This window comes from Phyllosticta capitalensis, assembly GCF_038381095.1.
Source record: "Phyllosticta capitalensis strain CBS 128856 chromosome Unknown BKA78scaffold_6, whole genome shotgun sequence".
NCBI classification, from domain to species: domain Eukaryota; kingdom Fungi; phylum Ascomycota; class Dothideomycetes; order Botryosphaeriales; family Phyllostictaceae; genus Phyllosticta; species Phyllosticta capitalensis.
The window spans coordinates 1442529-1467396 of record NW_027117444.1 but is presented as its reverse complement, the minus strand read 5'-3'; the positions used below and the strand labels follow the sequence as shown (position 1 = coordinate 1467396).

Sequence of the window (24868 nt, the reverse complement as noted above, 5' to 3'; positions counted from 1 at the left end):
ACTACTACTACTACTACTATCAACCGATTGTACGACTCTCCTCTCGTAGACAGGACTCCCCATTGGGAAAACACGGCGTTCAGGGACACAGCACTGCAGTTTTGTTTGCAGCAGCATGGCAGTTTTTGGGGTTTCTTCTCGATTTTCTTCCTCTAGGCGAGGACAGATTGGCAGGCAGGGCAGGAGGTGGAAACAATTGGGCAGGCCCTACCATGTGTGTATGACAGCTCTCCTGATGGACATGCCATGTGCCCCAAAATGCCATCACGAATGAGCTGTAGCTTTGTTGGCAATGATATTGATGTCTTGATTTTGTTTGAAACTACTGGACTAATTTCAACTTGGCTTTCATCCCACCACCTACCCACATGCTACACAGCTCCTCTACCTATCTCTGCTACCTATCTGACCGTCATCTATCCAGGCAGGTACGTACCTATTCACTCGCCTGACTATTTTACCGACTACGTATACCACCGCCACTACTGCTACTACCCAAAGACATGGCCATCTACACAACAGCAGCATCCGTCAATCATGCCGTCATTTGCTTCATCTGCTCGTCTCGTCTCGTCCGTCATCCAACGCTCCGACGCTCGATCCATCCAACAACAGCCCCGTCTTGTCTTGTCTCCCAAACAAAACGCCTTTGATCCAAGTGAGCCAACGGCTCTCCAAACGACAAAATCCAAGAACATCACAAAGGAACAGACGGACTGCACGAACCCGGCTCTCCACCAACGCACCACCTAGCCCGATCCCTCACACATGCCGCCCATCGCCACACAGCACCGTGCCCTCATCAAAGCCCCAGCGCTCGACCAACGCGCGGGCATCGCGGCGACTTGGCACCAGGCGGTTGCACCAGGCGCACCAGGCGCGGTTGTCGCCCTTCTTCTCGCGGCCGAGGTACGTGTTGTTGCTCTCGCGCTCGTCCTCGTATTCCTTGACGGCCGCGCCGATGCGCACCATCTTCTTGACCTTCATGACGCGCCGCCCGCCGATGCCCTCGATCTCTTGCGCGAAGAACGAGTTGCCGCTCCACTCGTCGTGCGGCGTGCCTGCGCCGTCGAGCCCGTTGTGTGCGCTGGCTGCTACTCCTGCTGCTGCTGCTGAGGCGACGGCGGGCGCTGTCGAAGACGATGAGCCGGGACCGAAAAGAGGTTGGAGGGCTGCGGTTGCTGTCGAGGCGGTAGCGGCGTCGTTTGCGCCGCCGTCGACGCGGCGCTCCATGCCAGCAATCTCGTCGGGGGTGCCGCAGGCCTCGTGCTCGACGTCGCGGCCGCCTCGACACGCCTCTCCTAGACCGCAGACGACGCCTTCATGGCCTTCGCCAATGCCGGTGCCCAGTCCGCCCAGGTGGCTGTACTTTGTGCGCCACGTCCATCCGAGCTGATATGTCTGGTCGGCGCTGCGTAGCGCGTGGCCGCAAGTCTGGCAGAGCCATACCGTATCCGGACAGCTACAGGGAGTGCGGAGGAACGCGAGCGAGGTGAAGGCGGGTTGGTCGGCGGACTCGCCATCTTCTGCTTGCTGAGCCCGGAGGGACCCTGGCGACGGGATATCTGGCGAGCTCGAGGGGCTGTACGCCGGCGGAGACGAGCCGGGAGGGGTGGCGCTGAGGGTGGAGCTGGAGGAGTAGGGCGAGGGGCCGGGCGAGGAGCGCGAGCGGTAGGTGAGGAGGTTGCAGGACGGCGGAGGCGTGGTGATGGACGGGGAGAGGACCTCTGCCAGCGGAGCCTTGATGCACGTCTTGCAGAGACGGCGCAGACGACCTGGGAGGGCGACGGGTGGGGGAGGTTTGCTGGTGCAGTTCTGCGCGTCGGTCAGGTATCATCAATCCACCCAACATGTACTCACCCGGCCCGCGTGCATGAGCAGTGGGCCTTTTTGCTTCGGACTCGGTTATGGAAGTCGAGTCGGAGCCGCATCTAACTACTTACCCTACAAACGACAACGCCGCATCGTCTACACTCGCCGACCATGTCCCTAGCACACTTTCCAATCTTGCCGCTGGTGATGCGATCACCGGGGCGCCTATCTACACCGTTCAGGGCTTGTCGTGGCTCTGTTGGCAGCTCATCGTTTGAGCATTTCAACGACTGCGCCACGAGCTGGTTGCGGTACTGGAGCAAGTTGGCGCGAAACTGGCGGCAGGTTCGCGAAAGATCGTGCAAAGAGTTGAGGTCGAGCAGCGAAGCCAGCTGGGTCACGATGCTGCAACAAACGACGTCAGCGCCGGCGCACTCCCGAGGGGCTGGCTGGCTGCGCGGAGAAAGGCACACTCACGGGTAGCAGCCCAAGATAGCCGAGAAGGTGTTCAGATTGGGATAGGATCTCTCCTCGTCGACAGCGTGGTCGTTGACTGGGCCGGAGGAAGGCTGCTGATCGGCGGCCTCGTGGAACGACTGGTTGCGGCGGGCGTAGGGGTCAGCCGAGGGATGCTGCGAGTGGTGAAGGTGCTCGAAAAGAAGATCGTTCGAGTCATCGTCGAGATCAAGTAGCACCACCATGGTGAGAGACAGGCGAGGGCGCCGGGGGCTTCATGGGAAGCGTTGCGCCGACGGGGGGATGGGCTGATAAGGCAGAAAAAGTGCTGACGGAGGAGAATCGAAGGGAGAAGACCGAAGTCGATGTGCTAGTGCAGTGGGAAAGCGTGGCGCATGCTTGGTACTTGCGGGGTAGACACGAGGGGACCGTAGCCGGCTGCAAAAAGAAACTCACCACAGGCATGATTGGGAGATTGATTGATTAGATTGATAACACCAACACCATCACCACCGCAGGCCATCTTTTATACTCCGCACAACCACTTGATCGCTCCGACGGCGGAGACCCCAGACCATCACATTGCACCATTGACCGGCCCAATTCTTTCTGTCAAAGAGCATTCCGGCTCCGGTCATCGGCTTCGAGGGGCCGTATGATTGTCAGTGCTGCACGCCAATCCGTACACCAAAGCCCATGACGATGGCTGTAAGCAGCCTTATTGCTCCCTGGCGGATTTGACCTTTTCCACTCGACGATGCCAGCCATTCCATGTTTAGTTTGTTCGACTGTCAATCCAGCTTGGCTTGCTGTTCATCTCCCGTCTGATTTTGCTCTGAACTACTTATTGACCACAACACATGTCACGGAACACCAAGCAAAATGTACGTAGTAAAACAAATCATTGGTATGAGACGGGTCAGGCATTTTCCATCCAAAACCCCTTGGCTTCCAGTCTCCCCACAGCTCCCATCCTCCCAACCAGCCAACCGTCCGCCATTTGGCGCCAAAACGCCTCTCTGTGTGTGTTCTTGCCATGGCAAAGTAGTAGCAAAAAAAGAAACCAGCCTCTCCTCGCAGCAAACTGACCCGTCCGAAAGAAAACAAAGCAACCCATGAAGCTATGTACACTTGTAAATCCAGCCAACTCGCAAGTGCCCCAATTTTGCGCCGGTCATAACGAGTGGTGGCGGTCGGGAAGCAAAATACTTTACAAGGTCGCAGCTATCGTTCAAATGATCAAAGAAGAAGAGAAAGGGGCAACTTTTCACTGGTGTATGGAACACGCGTGAGAAGCAAAAGACAAAAAGAGGCTCGTAACCCGCGGAACACGCCTCCCCATTTTGAATGCATAATGCTGTGTCGCTTTTCCGCATGCAATCTTGTCACATCCGCCTCACCTCCGTTGCATGGTGTTGGGTGGCGGCTGCGGCATTGACATGCCCATGGGAGGGACACCGTTGGGAGGCATGCCCATGCCGTATGGATGCGCGTGCTGGTTGACGTCACCGATGAAGTTGGACATGGCCATGCCGCTGATGCCCTGCGCTTGCGAGACCGGGCAGTCCTTGTGAGCAAGGAGCATTGTCTTGAGGTTGACGATTTCTTCGCGCATCTGCGTAATTTGCGCCGACAGAGCATCGTTTTCTGTGCTGAAGAGCTCAACCTTGGCCTGCAGATTGGCAAGCCACTGCTTCTTCCTTTGGCGACACTTCAGGGCAGCAACCCTACGACGTGTTAGCGAAAGCTCGCAAGACAGAGTACGGGGCAAACAAACCTGTTGCGCTCCAAAAAGTTGCGCCTCTTCTCCTCATCGGTCATCTTCTTGCCATCCTTGCCCTTGGCGCCGTCGCCGCTGTCATTCTTCTCGTTCTCATCCTCCGAGTCATCCTCGGGTTCGACAGAGGCAACCTTGGTCTTCTTGTTTGCTGGTTGCTTGACAGCGCCATCGTCGGCTTTTCTCCTGTTACCTGCGGTTTGACCCTTTCCGTTGGTGTTCTTCTTTGCACGGCTCTTGGAGGGCTTGGCGTCCTCGCTGTGGGCATCTTCGGAGAAATCACCAGTGTCAGCTGAGCCAGACATGCTGGCAACGGAATTCTTATTGCGTTTCAAGGCCGATGACTCCTGACCTTGAGAAGTCATGTGATTGTTCATTTGTGCCATAGCAGCGCTGACTGGAGGCGGACCTGACATGTTGAATTGATTGTTAGAGTTGGAGTTGTTTTGTTGTGCGTCGGCCCTGCTGAGACCAAGTAGCGAAGTCACCACGTTGGCGTCGTGTTGGCCAAACGGATCAGACGATTGTGTCTGTTGTGGAGGCTGCGCAGGACGCTGTTGTGATGCAAATGGTTTGGCATCAGTGCTCTCGGGTTGCGAGGTCTGTTCGGTGGGCTGGGATGTTGGGGGATTGGGGCCCTGGTTGAACCCGTTGTTCATCTTGAATGCAGCGCGGTAGAACTCGCTCGTGCTGGGGGTTGCGCCACCACCCTGCAGAGAGTTGAAGAGTGCCTGAGAGTTTGGGCTAGGAGCAGGAAACATGGAACCACCGCCACCGGGGGTCAAGCCAGTGCGCAATGACGACTCGTTCGGAGTGGGAAAACCACCCTTCCACGGTTCGCCAAAGTAGTCACCTCCACCAGTAGGACCAGCAAGCATGGCAGGACTCAACGGCCCTGAGCGCAAAGAGTTTGGCCAGCCAGGTGTTCCACCTGGTAGCAACGACGAGGGTGACGTTAAACTCGCGACAGGAGGCAGCAAGCCCTTGCCGGGTGTCTCTGCAGCAGGGTTTCCAAATGATTGTTCGAAAGGGTTGGGTTCCAAGTTGAAATGACTACCACCATGCGAGGCGCTAAAGTAATCGGGGCCGTCACCAGAGGTGTTTTGTGTGGGCTTGGGAGGCGGCGCAAGAGGTGCAGTCGTCGTGGAAGCCGTGCCAGAGGCAATGGTGGTCTTGACGTCGCCGGCAGCGTCTGATGGAGCTTCTGGGATACAAGTTAGCATGGTGTTGACCAAAGGTAGGCGCGAACAAGTCTTGGCTGACGTACCTATTCTGGGTGGTGACGGATGGCGGGTCTCATTGTCGGGTTTTTGACCATCTACATGGCGTCAGCGCGACATGGTAACTATGCGCAGGTACGGACGAGGTAGGGCAATGCATGCGTCATGGCAGCAGCGACCGGGGCGCGTGGAATTTGAGTGGGCGACGGAGCTACCAACTCACCTTCGGATTTTCCAGAAGTGTCTTGCTTCGAGTCTTGCGCAGAGGACATTGTAGGGGAGGATGTTGGCAAGAGTGTCTTGGCCAGCGGGTGGTGGGAGATGGATGACGTATAGTGCGGTGGTGTCGATCCGTCGGTTGAGTCCGGGTGGGTGTACTTCAGGTCGGTCGGTCGCTCGCAGCCAACTTTCCTCGCCTCCCCAAACCAACTGCTTCCGGCGACGACGAGGCGCAAGAGGTGCACAGAGCGCAAGCGATGCGGAAATTCGCCAGTCCTTTGTCTGTTGTCGCAGAGCGACGGTCGTTAGCAACGGCGACGGCAGCGCACTTGCGAAGACGTGATTTGTGGTCGCGGTCGCAGGGGAGGGCGGTTGTGTGATGAGCTATCTTTTTCGCCACCGGGCCAAGCAAGCAGGCTTCTCGCGACCACCACAGGCGCGCTCGCAGACTAGCGACCGAGCAGTTTACGATGCGGGCGCAGTGGTACGGGAGGCTCCTCGCACGGCAAAGCAGGCTCGTTGGGCTGGGGACGGGGATGGGCGTGTTGTGGTCGCGAAAAAGTGAAGACTGGACTCGGGGGTTTGGAGGCGTGACGCAATCCGGATTCCCCTGATGCCGATGCGGGCGACGAAGGGCGCACTCACGCTGGCAGGCTCTTTTACAAGGCGCGTCGGCGCGCAACGTGTTACTCGGGCGGTGGTCGCTGGCAGATGGTACGAAATGAGGCTGATGGGTAGCAAAAGAGTGCCAATGCCTGCTCGATCCCAATGCGGGCGTCGTCTGCTGCGAGTCTGGCGGTGATGATGTGATGGGTGACGTAGAGGCAGACCCGAAGGCATTTTTATCAGCGGCTTGACGGGATGACACACGGACGACACGTGACCACAACACCCCTGCCGGGTCCATCCAATCACTGAAGGCGCGGCTCCCTTTGCGACACCAAAGAAATGGCATTCCTCACGACACGACTAACATGTCTCCCCTGCATCCCAGCCTCCAGCATATCCTCATCGCAGCATTGACCGTCAAAAACACCATCTCTTCTTCTCTGCCTGTCAAATCTACCCTTGCCCACTGTTCATCTCCTGCCAACCCTCACTCCCTTGACATTTGACACTCCCTCTCCTTAACTCCCACGGTACGTCGTATAGTTAAACGGTCCCAAAAGCAACGGAACATGATAATGCTCATCCCTCGCCCTAACCACAAATCTTACTTCGACCTCCGGAAAGAAGGCCGCGACTCCCTTGGACTCCCAGTACGACTGCGTCTCGAAGCGCAGCGCAAAAACCAAGTCTTCCTTGACCGTTGCATTGTTGTTGTTGTTGTCGCCGCCGCGCCCAAACAGCGCCTCGAGTGACGTAGTGCCAGGCGTGGCTTCTGCTGCTGCTGCCGTCCACGTCGCCACGCGCCCATCGCCGTTTGTTGTGGCCGACAGCTGTGCCATTCCCGGCGACTTTGACGGCGAAAGCAGCGTCAAACTCACGGGCAGCCCGGCCGCGGGGCGCCCTGTCGTCGTGTCCAGGACGTGGCAGGTAATTGGAGGACGTTGGGGCGCTTGCGATTGAGCCTGCGTTTGCGCCATGGCGATGGTGTCGGCGTTGAATTTGGTCTTGTTGTGGTGGTTTAGAGCTGATGGCGCGCTGCTGGCGGTGGCTTGGTGCTGCGTTTTGGCGTCGGCGAGTTGAGCAGCGATGGCGAGAGCGCGGTTGATGGTTTCGGCCTTGGGCTTGGGCATCGAGGGCCGTGATAGGTAGCTTTTGCGGGCAATGCTCTGTCGAAAGATCCAACGTTCTTCGAGGAAAAGGCCGAAGGTGTGGCTGGCGCAAGGTCGGCGGGGAGTAGTGGATTTGGGGAGGGACGTTATGTCTCTGGCACTGGCATGACGTGAATACTTCTTGCAAGGTATCTAGGGCCGGCGGCTCGACGTTGACCTGGGCTGACGGCAGGCTGCTGCCATCGGACGGCCCCCGCCGCGTCCCTGCATCGATACCCGAACCCATCTCTGTACCTTGATACCTGCCAGAATCTCATGACTCGCTGCATCTTGTCATTATAGGCCATGGATCTAGCTGCGCATGCCTCGACGTTTGTTCATCCGTCGATCCATCAACAGCGATTTGAGATATTCAAGTGAAATCGATGAGTACGTATGTAAATAGGCAGGCCGGCCAAACATTAATGTGCCCCATGTAAAAGACGAGTCAACGACCGAAAAATCAGACCAGAGCACCGTGGCAGCAGAATGAAGGACGAGATACTTCTAGATGATGCACAGCAGCAGCAACGACGCCCCCCTGTACTCCTATAACGAAAGAAAAAGCAATGAGAAGGAAGGGAAAAGCAAAAATTAACAAGGCGCCCACGCGATGATGTATCCTTAAAAGTCATTCTCGCGCCATATACCTCTGCCGTCCCAGAATCCACACCTAGCTCCCAACCCTCCGTGAGCAATGGCTGATGTAGCAATCAGCCAATAAGTGCAGAAACTTATCCCTGTGAAGCTAAATGAAAGCAGAAACAGCAATCAAGCAATTAAAGACTCCAGGCAAGGAAATCATGAAGAGGGAGGGAAAAGTCCAAAACTTTCTCATTCGTCAATCAGATCAGATTTCAATCAAAGGAAACAACAACAATAAGTCGCACAATAACCCCAAGTCATCCGAACCAATCCGTCATCCATGCAACTCGGGCCTTTACTCCCTCTCACCCCAGGGTCCAAGAAGACCTCCTCGGCCATCGCCCCCTACCCCTTGATACTGCTGCTGCTGGGCATGACTTCTGCCGCGTTCTCTGCCTCCTCCCGTATTACTGCCACTCACGGCTCCAGACACCCCGGCGGCGCTGCTCGTGGCCATGGCTCCGGCGACGCCACTACCTCCAACACCCGCTCCGGCGGGAGCACCGCCAACAAAGCCAATTGCGCCGGTTGGCCCTGCGCCTGCTGCCGCCGCCCTATCTCTTTCTTTGATGAGCTGCTTGTCCAGCTTTTCGAGACGCTCGCGCTCTTTGCGGCGCTCACGTTTTTCCTCCTTGTGTCGTCGGCGCTCTTCCTCGCGGGCTTCGCGGTCGGCGTCGCGCTGCTCAGGATCCTTGTCCTTGTCCTTGTGGCTCTTGTCTTTGTCCTTTTTCTTCTTTGCAAATGGGACCAACCCGCGCAAGCCTCGTCCTTCGCGCTCCCCACGCTCGCTGCGGTCACGGTGATAGTGGTGCGAATGCGAATGCGAGTGATGGCTTTGGCCGGTGCTTGAAGCATGTCCGTGACTGCTGTTGAGCGAGTCGAAGACCTCGGCATAGTTGCGCTCCGTCTGGTTGACAGCCGCTCCTGGTACTGCTACAAAACCTGAGTTGGAGCTCGGGCTGCTGTTATTGGCACCGTAGGGAGGTCCGCCGATGGTACCGGCAGCGATGGGAGCAGAGACAGCCTTGGGCCGAGACGGCAAAGTCGCGCTGTGACTACCATGGTTCGCTGTGCTCGATCCAGAGCCCATCATGCTGCCTGAGCTTGCAACGGAGTGGCTCAGCGGTGGGAGCGCCGTTGTGGCCTCACCTTCCGAGGCCCCATCATCATAAGCACCACCAGGCGAAGACGCGCTGCTGTGCATTGGAAGCTGAGTTGCAACATGGGGAAGAGGGCGATGTGATGGAAGCGTATGCGAGGAGCCAGGAGGGACTGGGGGAGCCCCTTGGCTTGGGTCGTTCTGGAGACTGTGGTTCAGGCTTTGCAAACCCATGTGCAGAGCGTGATGGATGGCGTGGCTCGAAGTTTGATGCGGGGTCCAGCGATTTGCACCAGTACCTGGTGCACTGTACATGCTTTGCGGACTAGCGGCGTAGACGCTGCCAGGAGAGCTGAAGCCGCCGCCAGCCATTCCACCTGGTCCAATGCCAGCGGGTTGTGGAGGATGGTGGACTTGCGAGCTCGGATGATGGTACATTTGGAAGGCACTATGTGACGTGCTGTGGTGAAGCGGCAACGGTTCAGAGCCGCCTGCATCTGTCCCGTGTGCTGAACGCGGCGGGGTTTGCTCCGACATGTCAGCTACACTCGATTCTTGGCCATCATCGTCCTCATCATCTTCGTCGCTAGTCTCCTCTATGCTGTCTTTGACACTGCCAGCACCGCTCGCGAGCCCGGTCTCGGTCGAGCTGGGAGCGTATCGGCTCGAAGACTGAGGCGTGTTTGCAGAACCAGCCGATCTCGCTGGGGAGGATGCTATTGCGCGGTGGTTTGCCACGATTTGGGACATGCTGCGTACGCTGCCCAATGTGCCGGCTGTGGTCGAATCTGACATCCGAACAAGGTCGCGCTCGTTGTAGTCCCATGGATCTCTGGGCCACGAGGGATTGGCTCCTTGTATTGGAAACATGGGCGATCCCATTGATCCACCTTGGATTGGCAATGTGCCGATTGTCGTGGTGGGGGATAATGGACCTGGAGACTGAGCAGCTTGCGAGCTGGTCTCGGTGTCCCGGTGTTTCCGCCTCAGACTTCCTGTCTTGGGAACCAACGGGTTGTCCTGGTGTCCGCCAGCGCTTTCTGCCGCACGGTCATCAGAGGCGTTGGTTTCCAGTTGTTCCACAAGTTCTTCCCATTTGACGCTCAGGTTGCTACTCGGCCTCTCCGCCCGCTCAGCTCGCTCCAGGCAGTCCCGCGTCCGCGCGTTGAGCGTTACGCAAATATTGTGGAATTTTCCCAGGTCGCCATCCTCTTGTGCCAGATTTTCGGCAAGATCTCCTGCGTGGTCTAACCATAGTTGCACTAGCTCTGCAAAGTTCCGCGCATGGTCGATAAGGTATGGCAAGCTCGGGAAACCTTCGCGGCTCGTTGGCGGTAACCGTTGGAGAATCGCGAGCGGTGTGCTGTAGGATGGGGGAATCGGAGTTTGTAGTGAAGTCGTCGGGGAAATGGCGCAGATGCTGTCAATGAAATCCTTGAATTCCTGGCGGTGGTTGTTGAGGAACGCGTTCATGGGCTCCATCCAGTGCTCCTTGGCTCCCAATGTCGACATGTTGGCGAGACCCTGCAATGACTTGGCAACCAGGGTAAGGGTACGACGTGCACGTATCTTGGGGTGGTCTATTTGACGTGTCAGTCGTGCATACTGGAGACGACAAGATCATCAGGGGCTTACCTTTCAAGAGTCCAAAGAGCTTGGGGTTCAACACGGCAGGACAGAAGAACCGAAGGAATAGGAAGCCACTGACGGAAGAGTACGTGACTGTCCGCAAGAAATCGCCGTACCTGTCCTCTGCGCAGGCACGTATATGCCGGAAGATTAGACGTAGCTCTGGTGGACATCTGCTCACGCTGTTGTAAATGGCCGTCCAGAGATCCTCGGTCACCTGGATAAGACGCTTCCAGTTCCTGTCAATCTCATGCTGATTCTGCACGCGGTTTGGATCGACTTCGCACTCGGGGTCCCGGTCTGCGATTTCCTGCAACTTCTCGCCGAGCGTCTCTTCCAGATATTCCTTGCCCAGACGTTTCATGTGGAAGTCCAAAGCCTTGGTCAGCAGAGTGTTGCCACGGAAAAGCAGGTTGGCCTCGAGTTTGGCGTTGTTGCCCATGTCTCGGACAACGAGCTCGCGGTCACCGGTGTTGGTGTACGTCGTCTGGCCATCCTCGCCCGAGCCCATGCGTCTACTAAACCGCAAGCGGCTCACCGAGGTCTCCTTGAGCGTACCGTCGATTTCTTCCTCGACCAAAGCCATGATCCATTCGCTAGCCTGGCCCGAGACCTGGAAAATATTGAGAAGGCACTCGCTCAGGCGCTTGAGCTCGCCCGGGATCATTTGAGCAATCTGGACGGTCAGACCATTGGAGAAGCGATGCAGCAATTCTGACATGGGCTGGTAGTCTCGTGCCATGAGAATGACGCCCTCGTCCGACTTGACGCGCACCAATAGCTCACCAACCGAGTTGCCGTACATGTTCAGCATGGGCCACCACTTTTCTACTTCTTGTCCGGAATCCATGTCGTCGAGGTAGATGTCTACCTTTCCGCAGGTTTGGTCGAAGGAAATGCTAGTGTAACCGCCGGATCCATCCGGCACGGCGAATGCGTCTTTTGCTTGAGGAGCGGGTTTTGCTCCAGTGTTTGGAGGAGTGGACGGCCTTTTCTTAAGCAACAAACTCGCGGTGGAAAGAACAGCCGGAAGGTCCCCAAAGTCAAACTCTTCCCTCCAAAATGGATCGTTAGCATCTTTGAGCATCGTTCGTGCGCGCGTTTCGCCGTCCAAGAGAATCTCGACATAGTATCCACCCTGGTATTCCTTGCTTCCAGAAGAAGGCCGCTGCGCATGCATGGCACGTCCGTCGTTGAGTTTGGGGGAAAGAGGCGGTGGTAACCTGGCCTCGATGATCTTCACGCTGAGAGATCTTTCCATGCGAAACATGTCGAGTGAGTTTTGCGCCAATTCTCGCCTTGGCGAGTCGGCAGCGAGATCCTCCGGAAGACTGATTGAAGGCTGCTTTGGACCATATAGCTGGGGTATCGTAAAGGCGCGCAAGAGGACGATCCAGACTTCGTATTGTACACGGGAGTCGAGAGAGAGGAAAATAGGACGGAGGAGCGACAATGACGAGGAGCCGGCTGTGTACTGTGGGTAGATTGCGATGCAAAAATCAGAGTCGAGAACGGACGGGTCGAGCCGCTGCACAGCGCATCGCGAGAGTTGCGAAAGCTGCACAACCGAAACGAGGGTAACGTCCGTGTCCGAATAGAGCTTGAGCTCTCCGTTCTCCCGAAGAGTGCAAGACACTCGCCGCCATCTGCGTGCTCCGAAGCTCTGTAAGCGAGTAACCGGGGCGGGTCTGGTAGGAACTGACGATTGCACTGGTTGCGTTGGCGCCGGTTTTGGGCTGCCCGCGTTCGCGTACGAGACATTGGTATCCCAGTATATCATTTTTCCGACTTTTATTATTGGCGCCTCTTTCAACAAAGAAATCTCAGAGTGCCGCCTGTTGTCCGAGCCGGATCGGCTGGAGGATTGCGACAGCGCCTGCTGCGGCTTCGCCATCTTGTTTTGTATTCCCTTGGGACGAATTGGCTGCCAACAGAGAAGCGCGGCGAACCACGAGTCGTATTCTTCTTGCGTTGGAGGTCGGAGGTGGACCTCCATGTTGGAGTTGTGTAGTGTGACATCGACGTAGGCGGTGTAGGATTCGGCATCGTAGGCGGTCTTTACCCGACAGCCCCGCAGATCTGGTATTAGTGTCCTGTGGTACGAGTGATCGTTCTTTGGTTCATAAACCAAGCTTCCCGTTTCCTCGTTGATGTAGCAGTATGAAAGGGCCCAAGGACTCGACTCGCCCCTCCTGAAGGCCAGCATTCCCTTCATGCGCCCACATGTTGACCGCATCAACTTGAGTATCTTTTTGGCGTCCGACGCCGGAACTGGAGAGACCCATGAGTCTGGTTGGGCGGGGGAATGGTGTGGAACGGGGGATTGCGCCCGCGGAGGGGCTTTGGTGAGGCGCGCCCTGGAGCCGGCCGAGTTTGTTCGCGACGAGGTCGAGGCGGAAGGAGGAGATATGGATGGATGGCCGATGGAGTGGACGGTGTCTTCGAGGCCGGGAAAGGAGGTCGAGCCCGTTCCTGTCGAGTGCACCGAGCCGATGCGATGACGACTTTTGGCGAAGAGCGAAGCGGGCGATCTGTCTCGCGACGGCCGCTCCTCGAGAGTGCGAGTTCTCGGCCTGTTTGGTGTTTCCCTTGAAGTCCTCATGGCGTACTCGCCATCGTTGGATGATGTTCTTGTCACGATGCCGCGGCGCTTCGAGGGGTCGTGGTTGGAGACGGTCTTTGGAGAGGTGCCGGGCGAAGGATTGGAGCCGTCGAAAGCGGTGGCGTTGCTGTCGCTGGTCGCGTGCAACGGACGGCGCGGGTGCGAAGGGTTAGGATTTGAGTCGGGGGTGACGGGGCGGATGGTAGAGGCACAAAGGCGAGCGACAGTAGAGGGTGTGGTTGTGGAAGAGGTGGGCTGCTCATCCTGGTCGTAAGGCGGGAGGTGGTCTGCAACGGAGTTGGACGACCTGTTGCGCCGCGAGGGCCGGGCAGCATCCATGATGCGGCACTAGTCGACGACCGTATATTATCCGGCCGAAGATGAGGGACGAGGGGCGAGAGGAACACGTCAATTCTGGTGGCTCTCTCTCTACCACAAGTCCTTTAGCATCACAGCCAGCTAGCTGCACGGCGCGTGTAACCAGCGGTTGTGAATGCGTGACGAAGCTGAAATCTCGGCTGTGGTCTAGAGGCCCGAGCGAGCGAGCAAGTAACGAGAAGCTGGCTGTTCCTAGTCCCTACTACGGATACCAGACGAATCACAACCAGATTGTACGGCGAGGGCGGGCATTGGATTCCTTGTGGGCGGGTTAGAGAGACATGCGGGACGACAGCAGGTCGGGCGGCGGGGCGCGGCGGCGTTGGGTTCCTGGGCGGTGCGGCGGCTTCGGGCGAGCAGAGGGAGGAGTAACAGGAGGTGGAAGCTGGCCGAGAGGTGGATTGGCGTGGAGTGAGGCGGGCCGGATTGGCGACAGTCGGGCGTTGTTGGTAACAAGAAGAAGGAGGCAGGCCTGGGACTTTGGATTTGGAGTGTCAAAGGAGATGGAGACGTCGTGTTGTTTGGGTCGTCGGCCCTGGATCGGCTCGTGCAGGGGCAGCAAAGACGAGAACGACTGCGGTGAGCGCAGCGAGGTCAGGGAGACGGCGGCAGCAGCAGCAGCAGTGAGAGGCAGGGCTGAGGGAGAAATTGGATTGGCATTATGGTCCAACTCGAGTCCAAGTCAAGTCGAATCCAAGACAGTGGTTCCTTTGGAGTCAAAGAAGCTCTCGACGTCTAAAATTGCACACGCTGCTCCAGGTCGTTGCACAACAGCTCCTGAAGCACTTTTGTTTTTTCTACCACACGCGCGCTGACGTGCCGCTGCAAGCACTCAATCCATGACAGTCTTGGGGTTCAGAGTGACCTGCATCGCATCGCCGGGACATGGAGCTGATGTGTGCAGCCTGCTTCGCCCCCTGCCAGTGACAAAGGTACATCCTTGAAGTCAAAGTCGCCGTGAAGCTCAGCTTGAACCGCGTCTTGCGCAATCCACGAATAACTGTTATTTCACAATAATTCTTTCCAGCCTTGAGTTTTGTTAGCTGCACGTTGCACGACATGCGGGCCCGTGGTACGTATGCGCGCGCCGTAAAGCAGACTGTCCACGAGCAACAAAATTCTCCTATATCTCTGAACATGTCCCTATTCATCTCTGCCGCGGCTGCCGCGAGCGCAGAGACGGCCTGGCGACCCAACATGTTCCATCAGACGTCTTTCGAGTGGCCAAGACTTGCAGGGCATGTACCGACCGTCAGGTTCAACCCGCCGCCCGTCTGCCCGTACCTTAATGCCTGAATCTAGACGCCACGACATCCACCACAACCCCTTCTCTACACCAATCTCGCACCCATTCCGCGCTTTCTCCATCGACACAGCAACCGTCCCGCGCCTACCGCTCGTTTTTTCCTTCTCTTCCCCCTTAAACACCCTCCCCTTGTTTTTTCCTCTAGTCCTGGCCCCCACGGGCAAACACCCACCGAAAGCTCTCCACTCCACCAGCACACAGACGCGATATGGATCCTCTGCATACCCGCCGTACCGCCGAAGAGGTCCGGGTACCTGACGTACAGCTTCCTTTACCGTAGTTGCTGCGCGAATCCGCACCCGCACGGAGACCGGTCGTCGGCCTCGGGCGAGCGGGTAAGCTCGCTGGCTGGCGCGCGGCTCTGCTGCGTCCCCTGTCTCGACGTGCTCTTCTCTCCCTTTGCCATTTTGTGGGCTATGGCTGCCCGATCTACGTGTCGCTCGAGTTCTGCCGGATGGGCAAATAGCCAGACCCGAACGATTGATGTTTGTGCAAAACACCAGAACATGGTGCTCTCGTTCGTATGAGGGTCCGGAACATTGAAATCCGAATGGGGATGTGGTGGTTGTTGTGAACCAACACACGAAGTCTTCCGTATCCGGTGAAATAGCAATCTACAACTTCCCAGCAACCCCTCTCGCGATCCCATCTCCATTCTGGCAAAACAGCAAGTCACTCGTTCTCGCATCTCCACGCGTCTAATGATTGCTGCCTACTACTCCTCCCTACATCAACATCAGGGATCACAACCATTTTCTCGGCACAAGACGCAATCATCCCTGCCCCTTCCCGCGCGCGTGCTATGTGTGTGTATTTCTCCCGTCCTTCCCCCCTTCCCGCCCCATCTACGAACCATGGTGCCGCAGCAAACGAGCCTTGGCAGGCTCCGCGGAGAGCGGGCTGAAAGGCTGAAGAGGGCTGATATCAAAGCCGGGAGGGGAGCGGGAGCGGAAAAACAAAACAAACAAATCAAGCAAACGGAAAAAAATAAAAATAAAAATAAAAGAATATTGGCTGATGAGGCGGATGGGCGCAGCAGAAGAGAGCAGCCGGTGTATGCTGGTGCCAGCAGCCGGATGTGCCAGGCATGCAGATGCAGGTACGATGGATGATGGGTCCGGCGCAGTCTGGTGCGTCAAACAGTCATTCCGCCATCAAAAAGAATGGAGATGGAAGCATTCTACAAGAAGCCTCCTGCGGCAAGAGGAAATGGAGAATTCAATCATTACTAGGTGGATCTCCACTCGACTCTGCACTGAAAGTCGACATGCAAAGTATGTGGCAGTAGAACCACAACAATCATACCACCCCCCACCACCCTCTCCATCCTTCGCAGCGTCATCACTCGCCTCGTTCGTTCCTGGCCCACCCACACCTAAGATAGCACATGTAGCCAGACGCGTCTGGAACATCCCTCCCCACACCCCATGCAAGCTGTTCTATTTTCACTTGCTGTGCCTGACGGCAATCCAAGCATCCACTGACTTAACACAGGGGGTCAATGGGGGGGTCGAGGTGGTTGGTTGGTTGAACAGCGAAACCGCCGCCTTGACCGGCCGACGTGGGTGACCCCTGGCCTCCCGCCGCCAACGCGTGCGCCTCCGCCGCCGCCTCCGCCTCCGCTGCTGCGAATTTGCGAATGCTGTGTTTTGGATGACGACGGGAGGCTGGGAACTGGGTTCGGATAGTCAGCCTGAAAGCGTTGTTGACCGGTTGGTACCTTGCCGAGACGGCTATTGGCTGAAATGGTACCTGTGGCAAGACATCAACACCCCTCGCCAAGGCAATTCTTATTCGAGCGATTGCAACCTCGCGCGCGCGTCAAGCTCTCGCGAAGATCTGAGGGGTAGCAAGAAATTCTTGTTGGCGCGTAGTATTTCCAGGGCATCTGACCATCAAGCTTTTGCGCAGCACAGCGCGGCGATTGCCTAACTGGGGAAGGGGGCGGAGAGGCACAAAAACAAGGCAGGGCACGACATGCCAAACGGAGGCTAGCCGGTTGGCGTCACAGAGACCGAGTCGAGTCCAATTGACGAGGGCGTTGTTGCGGCCTGACCCAGGGCGCCGCCGAAGAATAGAGCCGGTTTGCCCATCTGCGCCCTGACGCAGTGCGCTGCATGCAGCAAGCCCACCAGCAGGTGTGCAGGCAGCATGATGCACGCGAGCGCGCGTGTCTGCCCCTGAAGACAGAAAGGCCAGACGCAGGGTGGGGAAAAGCAAAAAAAGACCAGTCGAGACGATTCGAGGCGCAAGTGAAGAAGAGAGGTCCTGTGCCATTACGGTACTAGTAACTGTGCTGCCTTGTACGAAATTGATGTGAAAAAAGTACTGCTACTTCTGCCAACGCACTTGCGCCCAATCAATTTACGTAGGGCGCTCACCGGGCCAAGTTGTAGGGACGCTGTACCTTGCGCTAGCAAACGCCCTCTTGTCCTGTCGCGCCCCTGTATCAGCGTCTTTGCGGACGTCTTTGCGACATACGACAGGGAGTAGCCAAATCCTGGTTGTATCTCCTTCACCTCTCCAAGAGTTGGGAATCGAAGTCAAAAAGGGTGAGGGTGAAGAAAAGACTAGCAAAGAAAACGTCACAAGCAAGAGACTGGAGAAGAGAAGAAGCCACCAAGGAGAAGATGAATCGACCAACCATCCAAACGTGAATTCCATTACCGCAAAGGGGAATCTGCTTGGTCATGAACCACGCCAACGTGCGCCTGAAACGAACCATTGCTCAGTAGTAGAGAAGACAAGAACTTTGGCAAAGTAGTTGAGTGAGAAAGCAAAGCTCAAAGGGAAAAAGAAATCAATCAAACGTAAAGGCGGACGGAGAGTCCTGCAGAAAAAGAAAGCATCCCACGTGGTGGTCTTCAGGTGACCCGTCCGGCCGGCGAACCTCAATCAAAGTCAAGATTGAGACCTGCCAGAGGCCCTACAGTGCGTCTTGCAGCGTTCACTATCCAGCGCCACAAAGGGGCAGCGTGCCTGCGACTCAGAAATTCGTCTCCTCGTGTGGGTGGCTCCCTGGCCAACCGACAAACAACAACTTCCGCATCCGACTTCGACATGTGACCATGGACAACAATGCCCCGCTCTCATGCTCAACCCGCCTTTTGTGTGTCCAACATTGGCGGCAGCGCAAAGCGTGATCATTTTACTGAAAAGGCGGTCGGTCAACGCCGTCAGCCTCGGCGCTAGCAGCACTCATGGGCTGGCTCTGGGACCTTGCCCCGCTCAGATCCCCACTACCCGTCTTTCTCAACGCCTGGCGCATTGTTTCGACCATAATCTCACTGCCGCTCAATGGAGGACTGTATGCACCTTGGGACAAGGTCGGACTAGCAGGAGCGCCGGGCACCCGCGCATTCTTTGCTGCGTCCATGCCTTTCATGCTTGGAGCGCCACTCGTTGGCGGGCTGGTCCCGACTCCGCGCGAGGAAGCGGGACTGCGCACGGGTGACCTAGTAGGCGAGGGCGAACGGTTTGCGGTTGTCGAAAGCGACATGTGGTGGACAGAGTCGCGGCTGGTTTCCGCGTGCTCGGCTTGGACGACGTCGGCGAAGGAAATGAAACTCAGTCGGCGCACGTCGTCTTTGTCAAAGGAGCCGTAGTTGGATGCAGCTTCTTGGCCGTCGTCAGTCTCGGATTTGGATGCCACTTCGTCAATGGTTGGCGAGGACACAGCCTCAGCAGATGCCGGGCTGTTGCCAATGTTGGAAGCCGCTGGCTGATGGGCGGCATGCATTACAATTTCGACCTCGTCCGGCGTGAGGTGGTCGTCGGTGATGGCCTGTGCAGACGCCTCAAGCACAGGCGGAATATGGTCCTCGGTTTGAATGTGCGCAGGAATTGCTGGCGAAAGCTCTCCCGGCATATGACTCTCCTGGACGTTGCGTTCAAATATCTGTGACGATGCAGGGGAGTGCAGACGAGGCGAGGAGGAGCGCAGTCCCCTGCTGGGCGAAGCGGCGGACGAAGCATAGACACGAGGACTGCTTTGCGGAGTGCTGACCAAGGCTGGTCTCGAGTCGACAGCTGGTGCGCTTATCGGGGAGATGGGCCGAATTCCTGTGACTGGCGGGAGCATGGGCGCTGTAGATGGTACGATTGTGGTGTTGGCAGAGGGACCCGTGGTGTGGTGATCCGGCGCCGTGGACTTGTCCTTATCGCCGTCCTTTTTGCGTCCAAGTCCAAAGAAGCGACGCTTGCCGCCTTGCTTTGGAGTCGAGGCAGCCTCATCGCTGGTGCTGTCTTCGGTGCCGCGGCGGTCAGCGAGCAGCGGAACGGAGGAATTGCGAGGGCTTGGGACGACCGGCATGACCTTTGGGGGCTCTTGCAGTGTGCTCATGGCGGCGGGATTTGGAGCGACTCGGGCGATTGAAGCGGGCTTAAGTTGGTGTTGGACGAGAGAAAAAGCAGAGCGAGAGTTTGAGCGGAGGTTGGAAGGGCGCAGGTCTCGCGATCGACGGTGGTTTTGGTTTGTCGAACAGATTGTTTCAGGGCAAGAGGCAGCGATGACGGTGGTAGTCGCGAGCTAGAGCGGGATCATGGCAGACTGAGGCCGATGGATCAAAGTGGCCGGCGATGGGATGGTTGTTGAAGGGAGATGGGCTGGCAGTGCAGTGAGAGCAGTGGAGAAGGTGGTGTTCGGCAAGCTCCCGCTGGACTTTGAACAGAGGCAGGCAGGCAGGCAGGCCAGCAGCAGCGTCATGTGCAGGCCTCGTGATGCCGGGCCTGCTGTGCTGCTCCACGGTGACGATTCCAGGGTCCCCGTTTTGGGTCCCCACTCCAAACTCTGTTTTCAGCCCAACACTACTTTTTGCATTTGGGCCTGACCCTTACACTCTCCATACAATCCACCACAGCAGAGCTGACGAATGCCCACGCCCGTCGTTTCGAACTCGACAAAAAGTAGTCAGCACCTTCGACAACACAGCTTGGCCTTGGGCTCCTCTGCTCCCACTTCCACGCCTCCATCACGCTTGGACCGCCATTTCCAACCTCCCCGGGCCTGTCCACTCCGGGGTAAAGGCCCTCGTCAATCCCACAAGCTTCCGTGATGAAGCCGCCAGCTAGGCTTGTCCTGACCATCCCAATCTGCGACCTTGGATGAGCCTTGTCGGTGCTCCAACCTCCCGCCGCCGACTTGGACAACAGCCACACCGCCGATGCTCTGAATCCTCCCGTTTGCTTTGCGGCTGTGGCTGTCGCCGCGAGCGTTTCTCTTGGTTTCGCGCTGGCTGCCATGAGCACTTGACGACGTGGGCCCACAACTTGCGCAATCGCCACACTCTCCGCTGCCCAAACCTCAGCTTCCTGGCTTGGCTCGCCCCTGACCATTTCCTGTCCTGCGAAGCTTTGCCATTGGCAGATGGCATGCCGTCATATCTCTTTTACATAATCTAACCCATGCACGCTGCTGCTGGGATTAGGCCCCGACCTCCAAGTTTCAGACGCCCCATAGGGCAGCCGTCCCTTGGCATCAGAGTCCTCCATCAACCTCCTCCTGCGACAATATTCCTTCATCTCGCTTGCTGCTCTTTACCAATGCGGGCCTTTGGCCGCGTCTTCCAACACGTCGGCTTGCGTTTCCACGTAGAATGTGACAATTCCTCGCGTCATCCGGAGACAATTGAGACGATTGCTAAAAGCATTGCGACTGCCGAAACGTAGGGATTAACGTTTATGGCATGTGTAATCGGAGGCTTTCTCAAGCTCATTACTGCTAGAGTATGATCTCCATGGCATCGGGAGTCGGCGTGCGTGGTTTATCTTGAACCCGGTGCAAATCTGGCCTGTGAGCAGCGAACTTGCATGTTTCAACTTGCTGTCTCAATGATCTTCGCGTTTCAACGTCAACGGCTTCAGACGATAGGATACCGCCAGGCTGGGCGCCTCTGAATCTCCTACACGGTTGCGACAATGCAGGGACTTATTCCGATTCCTTGAAAACACAAACAAAGAGCCGCCAAATGCTATCAGCATTCAAAGGGTCAGGGCTACATGCCTGAGCTCGACGGAGGGCCGGGAATTGGTAGCAAGTCAAGCTTGCTTCAGTAAGTAACGACAGAGACGGGTTTGGTGCCAAAGCGGCACACCAAACTTCCCAAGTTGAGATGTGTCTGCACGAGGAGCATTCGAGTGCTTTTCCGCCCAAACAGTTTGGAACTTGAGCTCGTATTTAAAAGGTTGGTGGTCACAAGGAGCATTCAAGCACTCGTTCGACAGTCCTTTTGCGGCTTACTATACCACCATTTTTTGCTGCGCTCGAACAGCCGTCTCTTTCCCAGCGTTCTGGCCAATCGTGAGACCGGTTGTTGACCACCACCTCCCAATGCCGCTCTTTCACCGCCCTTCCCCTCCAAGTAAAAGTCGATCCTCACCCATCTCCAAAAGCAGTTACATTTCTCGCCCAAAGCAGTGTTCGATCTCTTGCTTGCTCTCGGGGTTGAGATCGGTCGTTGTCCAGCTCCCAAAGCAGCTTTCGGTCTTCCGCGCCCTCTCTCCCGAAGCCGTTTTGCGTCCTACGCTCTCGGGGTTGAGGTCGGTCGTTGACCACCTCCTAAAACAGCTTTCGGTCTCTCACCCTCTCTCCCGGAGCCGCCTTGCGTCCTACGTTCTCGAGGTCGAGGTTGGTCGTTGACCACCTAAAACAGTTTCCGGTTCCTGCCGCCCTCTGTTCCGGAGCCGTTTTACCATTTTCTCGCTTGAGGTTGAGGTTGGTCGTTGACCACCTCCCAAGATAGCCCCTTTCCAACAGGACGTCTCTCGTGCTCGCGGTTGATACCTCCCGGTGGATACCCTTTTACATTCGGCTCTCGCGGTTGATACCTCCTGGAGCATACGCATTCATATTCGGCGATACTCTTTTTACTTCTGTAACGGGTGCATCCCCCTGTGCAGCCCCCTGTCCAACCCACCAAGAGAAAATCAGGAGAGGCTATAGAGAAACAACCTCCTGTCAAGCAGCAACGTACTATGCAGCATGGTGATGACGACTCCTCGGACGTGTTCGCAGCCCTATCAGATGATGAAGCCATTGAAAATGAGCTCAACATCAGCAAAGATGACAATTCGGACTTGTTTGCAGCCCTGTCGGATGATGAGGCCCTCGAAAAAGACATCAACATCGACAATGACGACAATGTGGACCTATTTGCCGCCCTCCCAGACGATGAGGCTATTGAAAATGAGCTTCGCAACGATATAGATGAGGAGATCGAAAAGGACCTCAATGATAACGACGAGGCGCCAGAGCTCGAAGAGACCGAGAAGCCGATCTGGCTAGAGGAAGAGCTTGAGGTACTGGGCACCAAAGGATTCTCAGCGTATCTCCTAGAGAGTGCGTATCTCCAAGAGATGTCGTGTCTCCAGGAGAGTGTGTATCTCCAAGAGAGAAGTGGCAAACGCTTCCTGCCGAGAAAGGTCGACCTTGGCGTGACGACACAGTCCAGAGAAGCCACTGTGAACGACATTCTTGCTGCCATCCTAAAAGATGTCCAAACCATCTTGGGCAACCCAGACTGGTTGTTTCAAGACCTCAAACAAATCAACACCACCAGCACTCTCAACGCAGGCGTTTATGTTGACGTTCTCGAGACCGATGGAACGGCCTTCGCCCCTGAAAATCTCTACATGGGCAGCACTATCCGATTTGCAAAGAGAATCGGCACCTTCGACCAGGTGGCTAACTCAAAAAAGCCTAGAGAGAAAGGCCGCCACACATATGGTCCTGAGCACAAGGTCCTCGAAGCCCCATTTTCGACCGCTAGCTGTGTGGGACCCGAAAAAGGCTCCCAATGGTGGAAGGACGATTCGCGATACACTTGCGAAGCCTTTTTCCATCTCTGAGAGGACCAAAATCCGGGGCCATAGGGCTCTACGGATGCCGGACTAAGGCTTGGTAGCAAAAGGCCTTTATTGTTAAGAGATTCTTTCGAATGTTCGAATGCTCCCTGTGATGCTGAATTGTAATTGTCGGTCACCTCTCCAGCAGTCTCCAGCTACCTCCAAGCCACAAAGCCCGTCGGTTACCCGCCTCGAAGGTTCAGGACTCTTCCGCTAAAATTCTCGTCGCGCCTGCCTCTTTCCTCGCGCGCCTTCGTTCGGGTGTTGCCTGGCTTTTTAATGCCCGTCTTGTCCCCGCTCCGTGGGATCGTTCTTTGAACATCCCCAATCTTTTATCGCGACATTCTCAAGCCCGAGTATATATATGTACATATATCTCGCACTGCGGGGTCGTTATTCGTTGAACATCCCCAGTCAATTCTGGCGGCACTCCTCACGCGTTTCGCAGCCAGGATCAACATGACAAATTCGTCATCGTTCGATTCCTTACGTATGTGGATGAGGACTACCAAAGCGACGATCCGGCCTACGACAGAGTGGCGCATGCATTTTCGGAGCGAACCAGTGCCGACACGATTCAAGCTGGTCCTTTCGACTTTGGACAGCAGCTTTTCGATCTTCGGCATGCCAAGTACCGCAACAGTCCTCTGCATGATGGCAAAGTGGTATGTTACTCTAGCCGGCCGTAATGGCTTTTACTAATTGTCACTAGGTTCGGGTCGAAGAAAAGGAGAAAGACCAGTGCCATGTCTTTTCGTGGAAAAGCAAGTCTTGCGTCAAGATGGCTTTTGGACTCCCAACTCAGACACTTGGCCCATCTGCCAGCTCGATCATCGAGGAATTCGAAGAGCTCATTGAATATGCGCTATCCTCGGGGCAACCCATCCATGTCGTCGCTAAGCCGAATGCCACCGTTAAACTCCGCTTTCAATGACTGCTCTCAACCCCAGTCCCGACGCCGGTTTCCTATTGGCCATGGATGAGAAAGCTCGTGCAGAACCGTCCTGCCGAAGAAGGAGAAGAAATCATGGATTTCTCTGAGACCAAATTCGAGCTCGACAAGGAATACGTGGATAGGGCCTTTGCAATCCGGAAAGAGGGCTGGTTGAAGGAGCCCATTGGACAAGAGGCTCCATCTCCACTGGTCCTGGACGAACTCCTACTCGTCATCCGTTTCAATGGACTACCGCCAATATCTGGCACATATGCTCGGAGGACACGCATACGAGCACCAGGCATCATCTTCATTGGCCGCTAGATTTTGCAACGGCACCCACACCTGCGCCATACAACCAGACAAGCAGGGCTCATCAAAATACATTGTCTTGCTCAACATCAGTCCTGAATTGGAGGTACAGGGCAGCGTCGATGCGTCTGCACTAGCAGCACTTGATGCCGGACACGCTCTTCCTGAGGTTGGAGAAAGGGTCCTTGTTGAACTCTGTCTTGACCCAGCCCAAGGCCGAGAGACGTGGACTGGGAAGGTCGTTCAGCTCCCAAAGCGATTCCTTAGGCGGAGCTGCAATCTTGCAATTATTGCCGAGCGCCCGCCGTTTAGTGGAGGCCAGGTTTTGGAGCTCACGATCTGCGAGGGCGAATTCTTTTTTGGGCATTCGGGTGTGTCGCCTGCGCCAATTCAGAACAGGCTGGTTTGGGTTGAAGAGTTTCGTTCGAACGTTCGAATGCCCCCTGTGATGCTGCATTGAGGACTTCATTACTTCAATGTTCTCGTACCGAGGGGCATGAATGCTCCCTGTCCGCGTGCTTTTTGACATAGAAGTTTTCCATGCCTCCGCGGTCGCTCTTTCCTGTGTTCCACGATTTTTGCTACCAGGCCTCAGGCTCGGGCTCGCTGCCACGGGGTCCATGGCTGGACACACCCGAGAAAAGGATGGCCATAGGATACGGTCAAGTACTCCTGTCTGGCCTTGGTACCGACTTCCTTCACAGCCCATTGCGCCAAAGTATGCCCATCTTACTTCGCTTATTCAGCCATCCCCAGCTTTCCAAATAATCTTCCCACGTTGCGCATTCTTGACTGATCTCGCTCTAGGATTGGTCATATTTGACATCCGTACCGCGGCCACGTATTAATAGCGAAGTCCAAACGTCTTTTGAAAAAGTCA

The 24868-nt window shown here is 56.3% G+C and overlaps 10 protein-coding genes across 10 annotated transcripts; 3 read left to right on the top strand and 7 right to left on the bottom strand.

Moving 5' to 3' along the window:
• Positions 1–285: 285 nt before the first annotated feature.
• BKA78DRAFT_316931 (uncharacterized protein) lies at positions 286–2741 on the bottom strand. The gene is made up of 3 exons (XM_066888670.1): positions 2290–2741; positions 1944–2217; positions 286–1815 (listed from the first exon to the last, which is right to left on the bottom strand). Exons 1-3 carry the CDS (start codon positions 2511–2513, stop codon positions 763–765), a joined length of 1551 nt encoding a protein of 516 aa, XP_066743497.1. The 5' UTR covers positions 2514–2741; the 3' UTR covers positions 286–762.
• Positions 2742–3742: 1001 nt separating this feature from the next.
• BKA78DRAFT_238892 (Aft1 HRA domain-containing protein) lies at positions 3743–5181 on the bottom strand (the record flags this gene model as incomplete). Its single annotated transcript, XM_066883892.1, has 2 exons — positions 3743–3995; positions 4046–5181. Coding segments are annotated over 2 exons (1389 nt in total), but the record flags the coding sequence as incomplete, so codon positions are not given.
• Positions 5182–6292: 1111 nt separating this feature from the next.
• On the bottom strand, positions 6293–7421 carry BKA78DRAFT_316925 (uncharacterized protein). The gene has a single exon (XM_066888669.1). The coding sequence runs from the start codon at positions 7221–7223 to the stop codon at positions 6612–6614; it is 612 nt and encodes a 203-aa protein (XP_066743495.1). The 5' UTR covers positions 7224–7421; the 3' UTR covers positions 6293–6611.
• Positions 7422–8028: 607 nt separating this feature from the next.
• On the bottom strand, positions 8029–13715 carry BKA78DRAFT_152077 (uncharacterized protein). Its single transcript, XM_066882964.1, has 3 exons — positions 12318–13715; positions 10621–12260; positions 8029–10565 (listed from the first exon to the last, which is right to left on the bottom strand). Exons 1-3 carry the CDS (start codon positions 13553–13555, stop codon positions 8182–8184), a joined length of 5262 nt encoding a protein of 1753 aa, XP_066743494.1. The 5' UTR covers positions 13556–13715; the 3' UTR covers positions 8029–8181.
• A 2038-nt stretch (positions 13716–15753) lies between these two features.
• On the top strand, positions 15754–16595 carry BKA78DRAFT_151985 (uncharacterized protein). Its single transcript, XM_066882958.1, has one exon. It carries the CDS (start codon positions 15918–15920, stop codon positions 16467–16469), a length of 552 nt encoding a protein of 183 aa, XP_066743493.1. The 5' UTR covers positions 15754–15917; the 3' UTR covers positions 16470–16595.
• Positions 16596–17296, bottom strand: BKA78DRAFT_151986 (uncharacterized protein). The gene has a single exon (XM_066882959.1). It carries the CDS (start codon positions 17175–17177, stop codon positions 16722–16724), a length of 456 nt encoding a protein of 151 aa, XP_066743492.1. The 5' UTR covers positions 17178–17296; the 3' UTR covers positions 16596–16721.
• Positions 17297–17837: 541 nt separating this feature from the next.
• Positions 17838–19645, bottom strand: BKA78DRAFT_152073 (uncharacterized protein). Its single transcript, XM_066882963.1, has one exon. It carries the CDS (start codon positions 19240–19242, stop codon positions 18049–18051), a length of 1194 nt encoding a protein of 397 aa, XP_066743491.1. The 5' UTR covers positions 19243–19645; the 3' UTR covers positions 17838–18048.
• A 2227-nt stretch (positions 19646–21872) lies between these two features.
• On the top strand, positions 21873–22745 carry BKA78DRAFT_296503 (uncharacterized protein; the record flags this gene model as incomplete). The annotated part of the gene is made up of 1 exon (XM_066886629.1): positions 21873–22745. The coding sequence occupies one exon, from the start codon at positions 21873–21875 to the stop codon at positions 22743–22745; it is 873 nt and encodes a 290-aa protein (XP_066743490.1).
• Positions 22746–22973: 228 nt separating this feature from the next.
• Positions 22974–23923, top strand: BKA78DRAFT_151992 (uncharacterized protein). The gene is made up of 2 exons (XM_066882960.1): positions 22974–23407; positions 23455–23923. The coding sequence occupies exons 1-2, from the start codon at positions 23202–23204 to the stop codon at positions 23723–23725; spliced, it is 477 nt and encodes a 158-aa protein (XP_066743489.1). The 5' UTR covers positions 22974–23201; the 3' UTR covers positions 23726–23923.
• Positions 23924–24784, bottom strand: BKA78DRAFT_152064 (uncharacterized protein). Its single transcript, XM_066882962.1, has one exon. The coding sequence runs from the start codon at positions 24695–24697 to the stop codon at positions 24122–24124; it is 576 nt and encodes a 191-aa protein (XP_066743488.1). The 5' UTR covers positions 24698–24784; the 3' UTR covers positions 23924–24121.
• Positions 24785–24868: the final 84 nt, after the last annotated feature.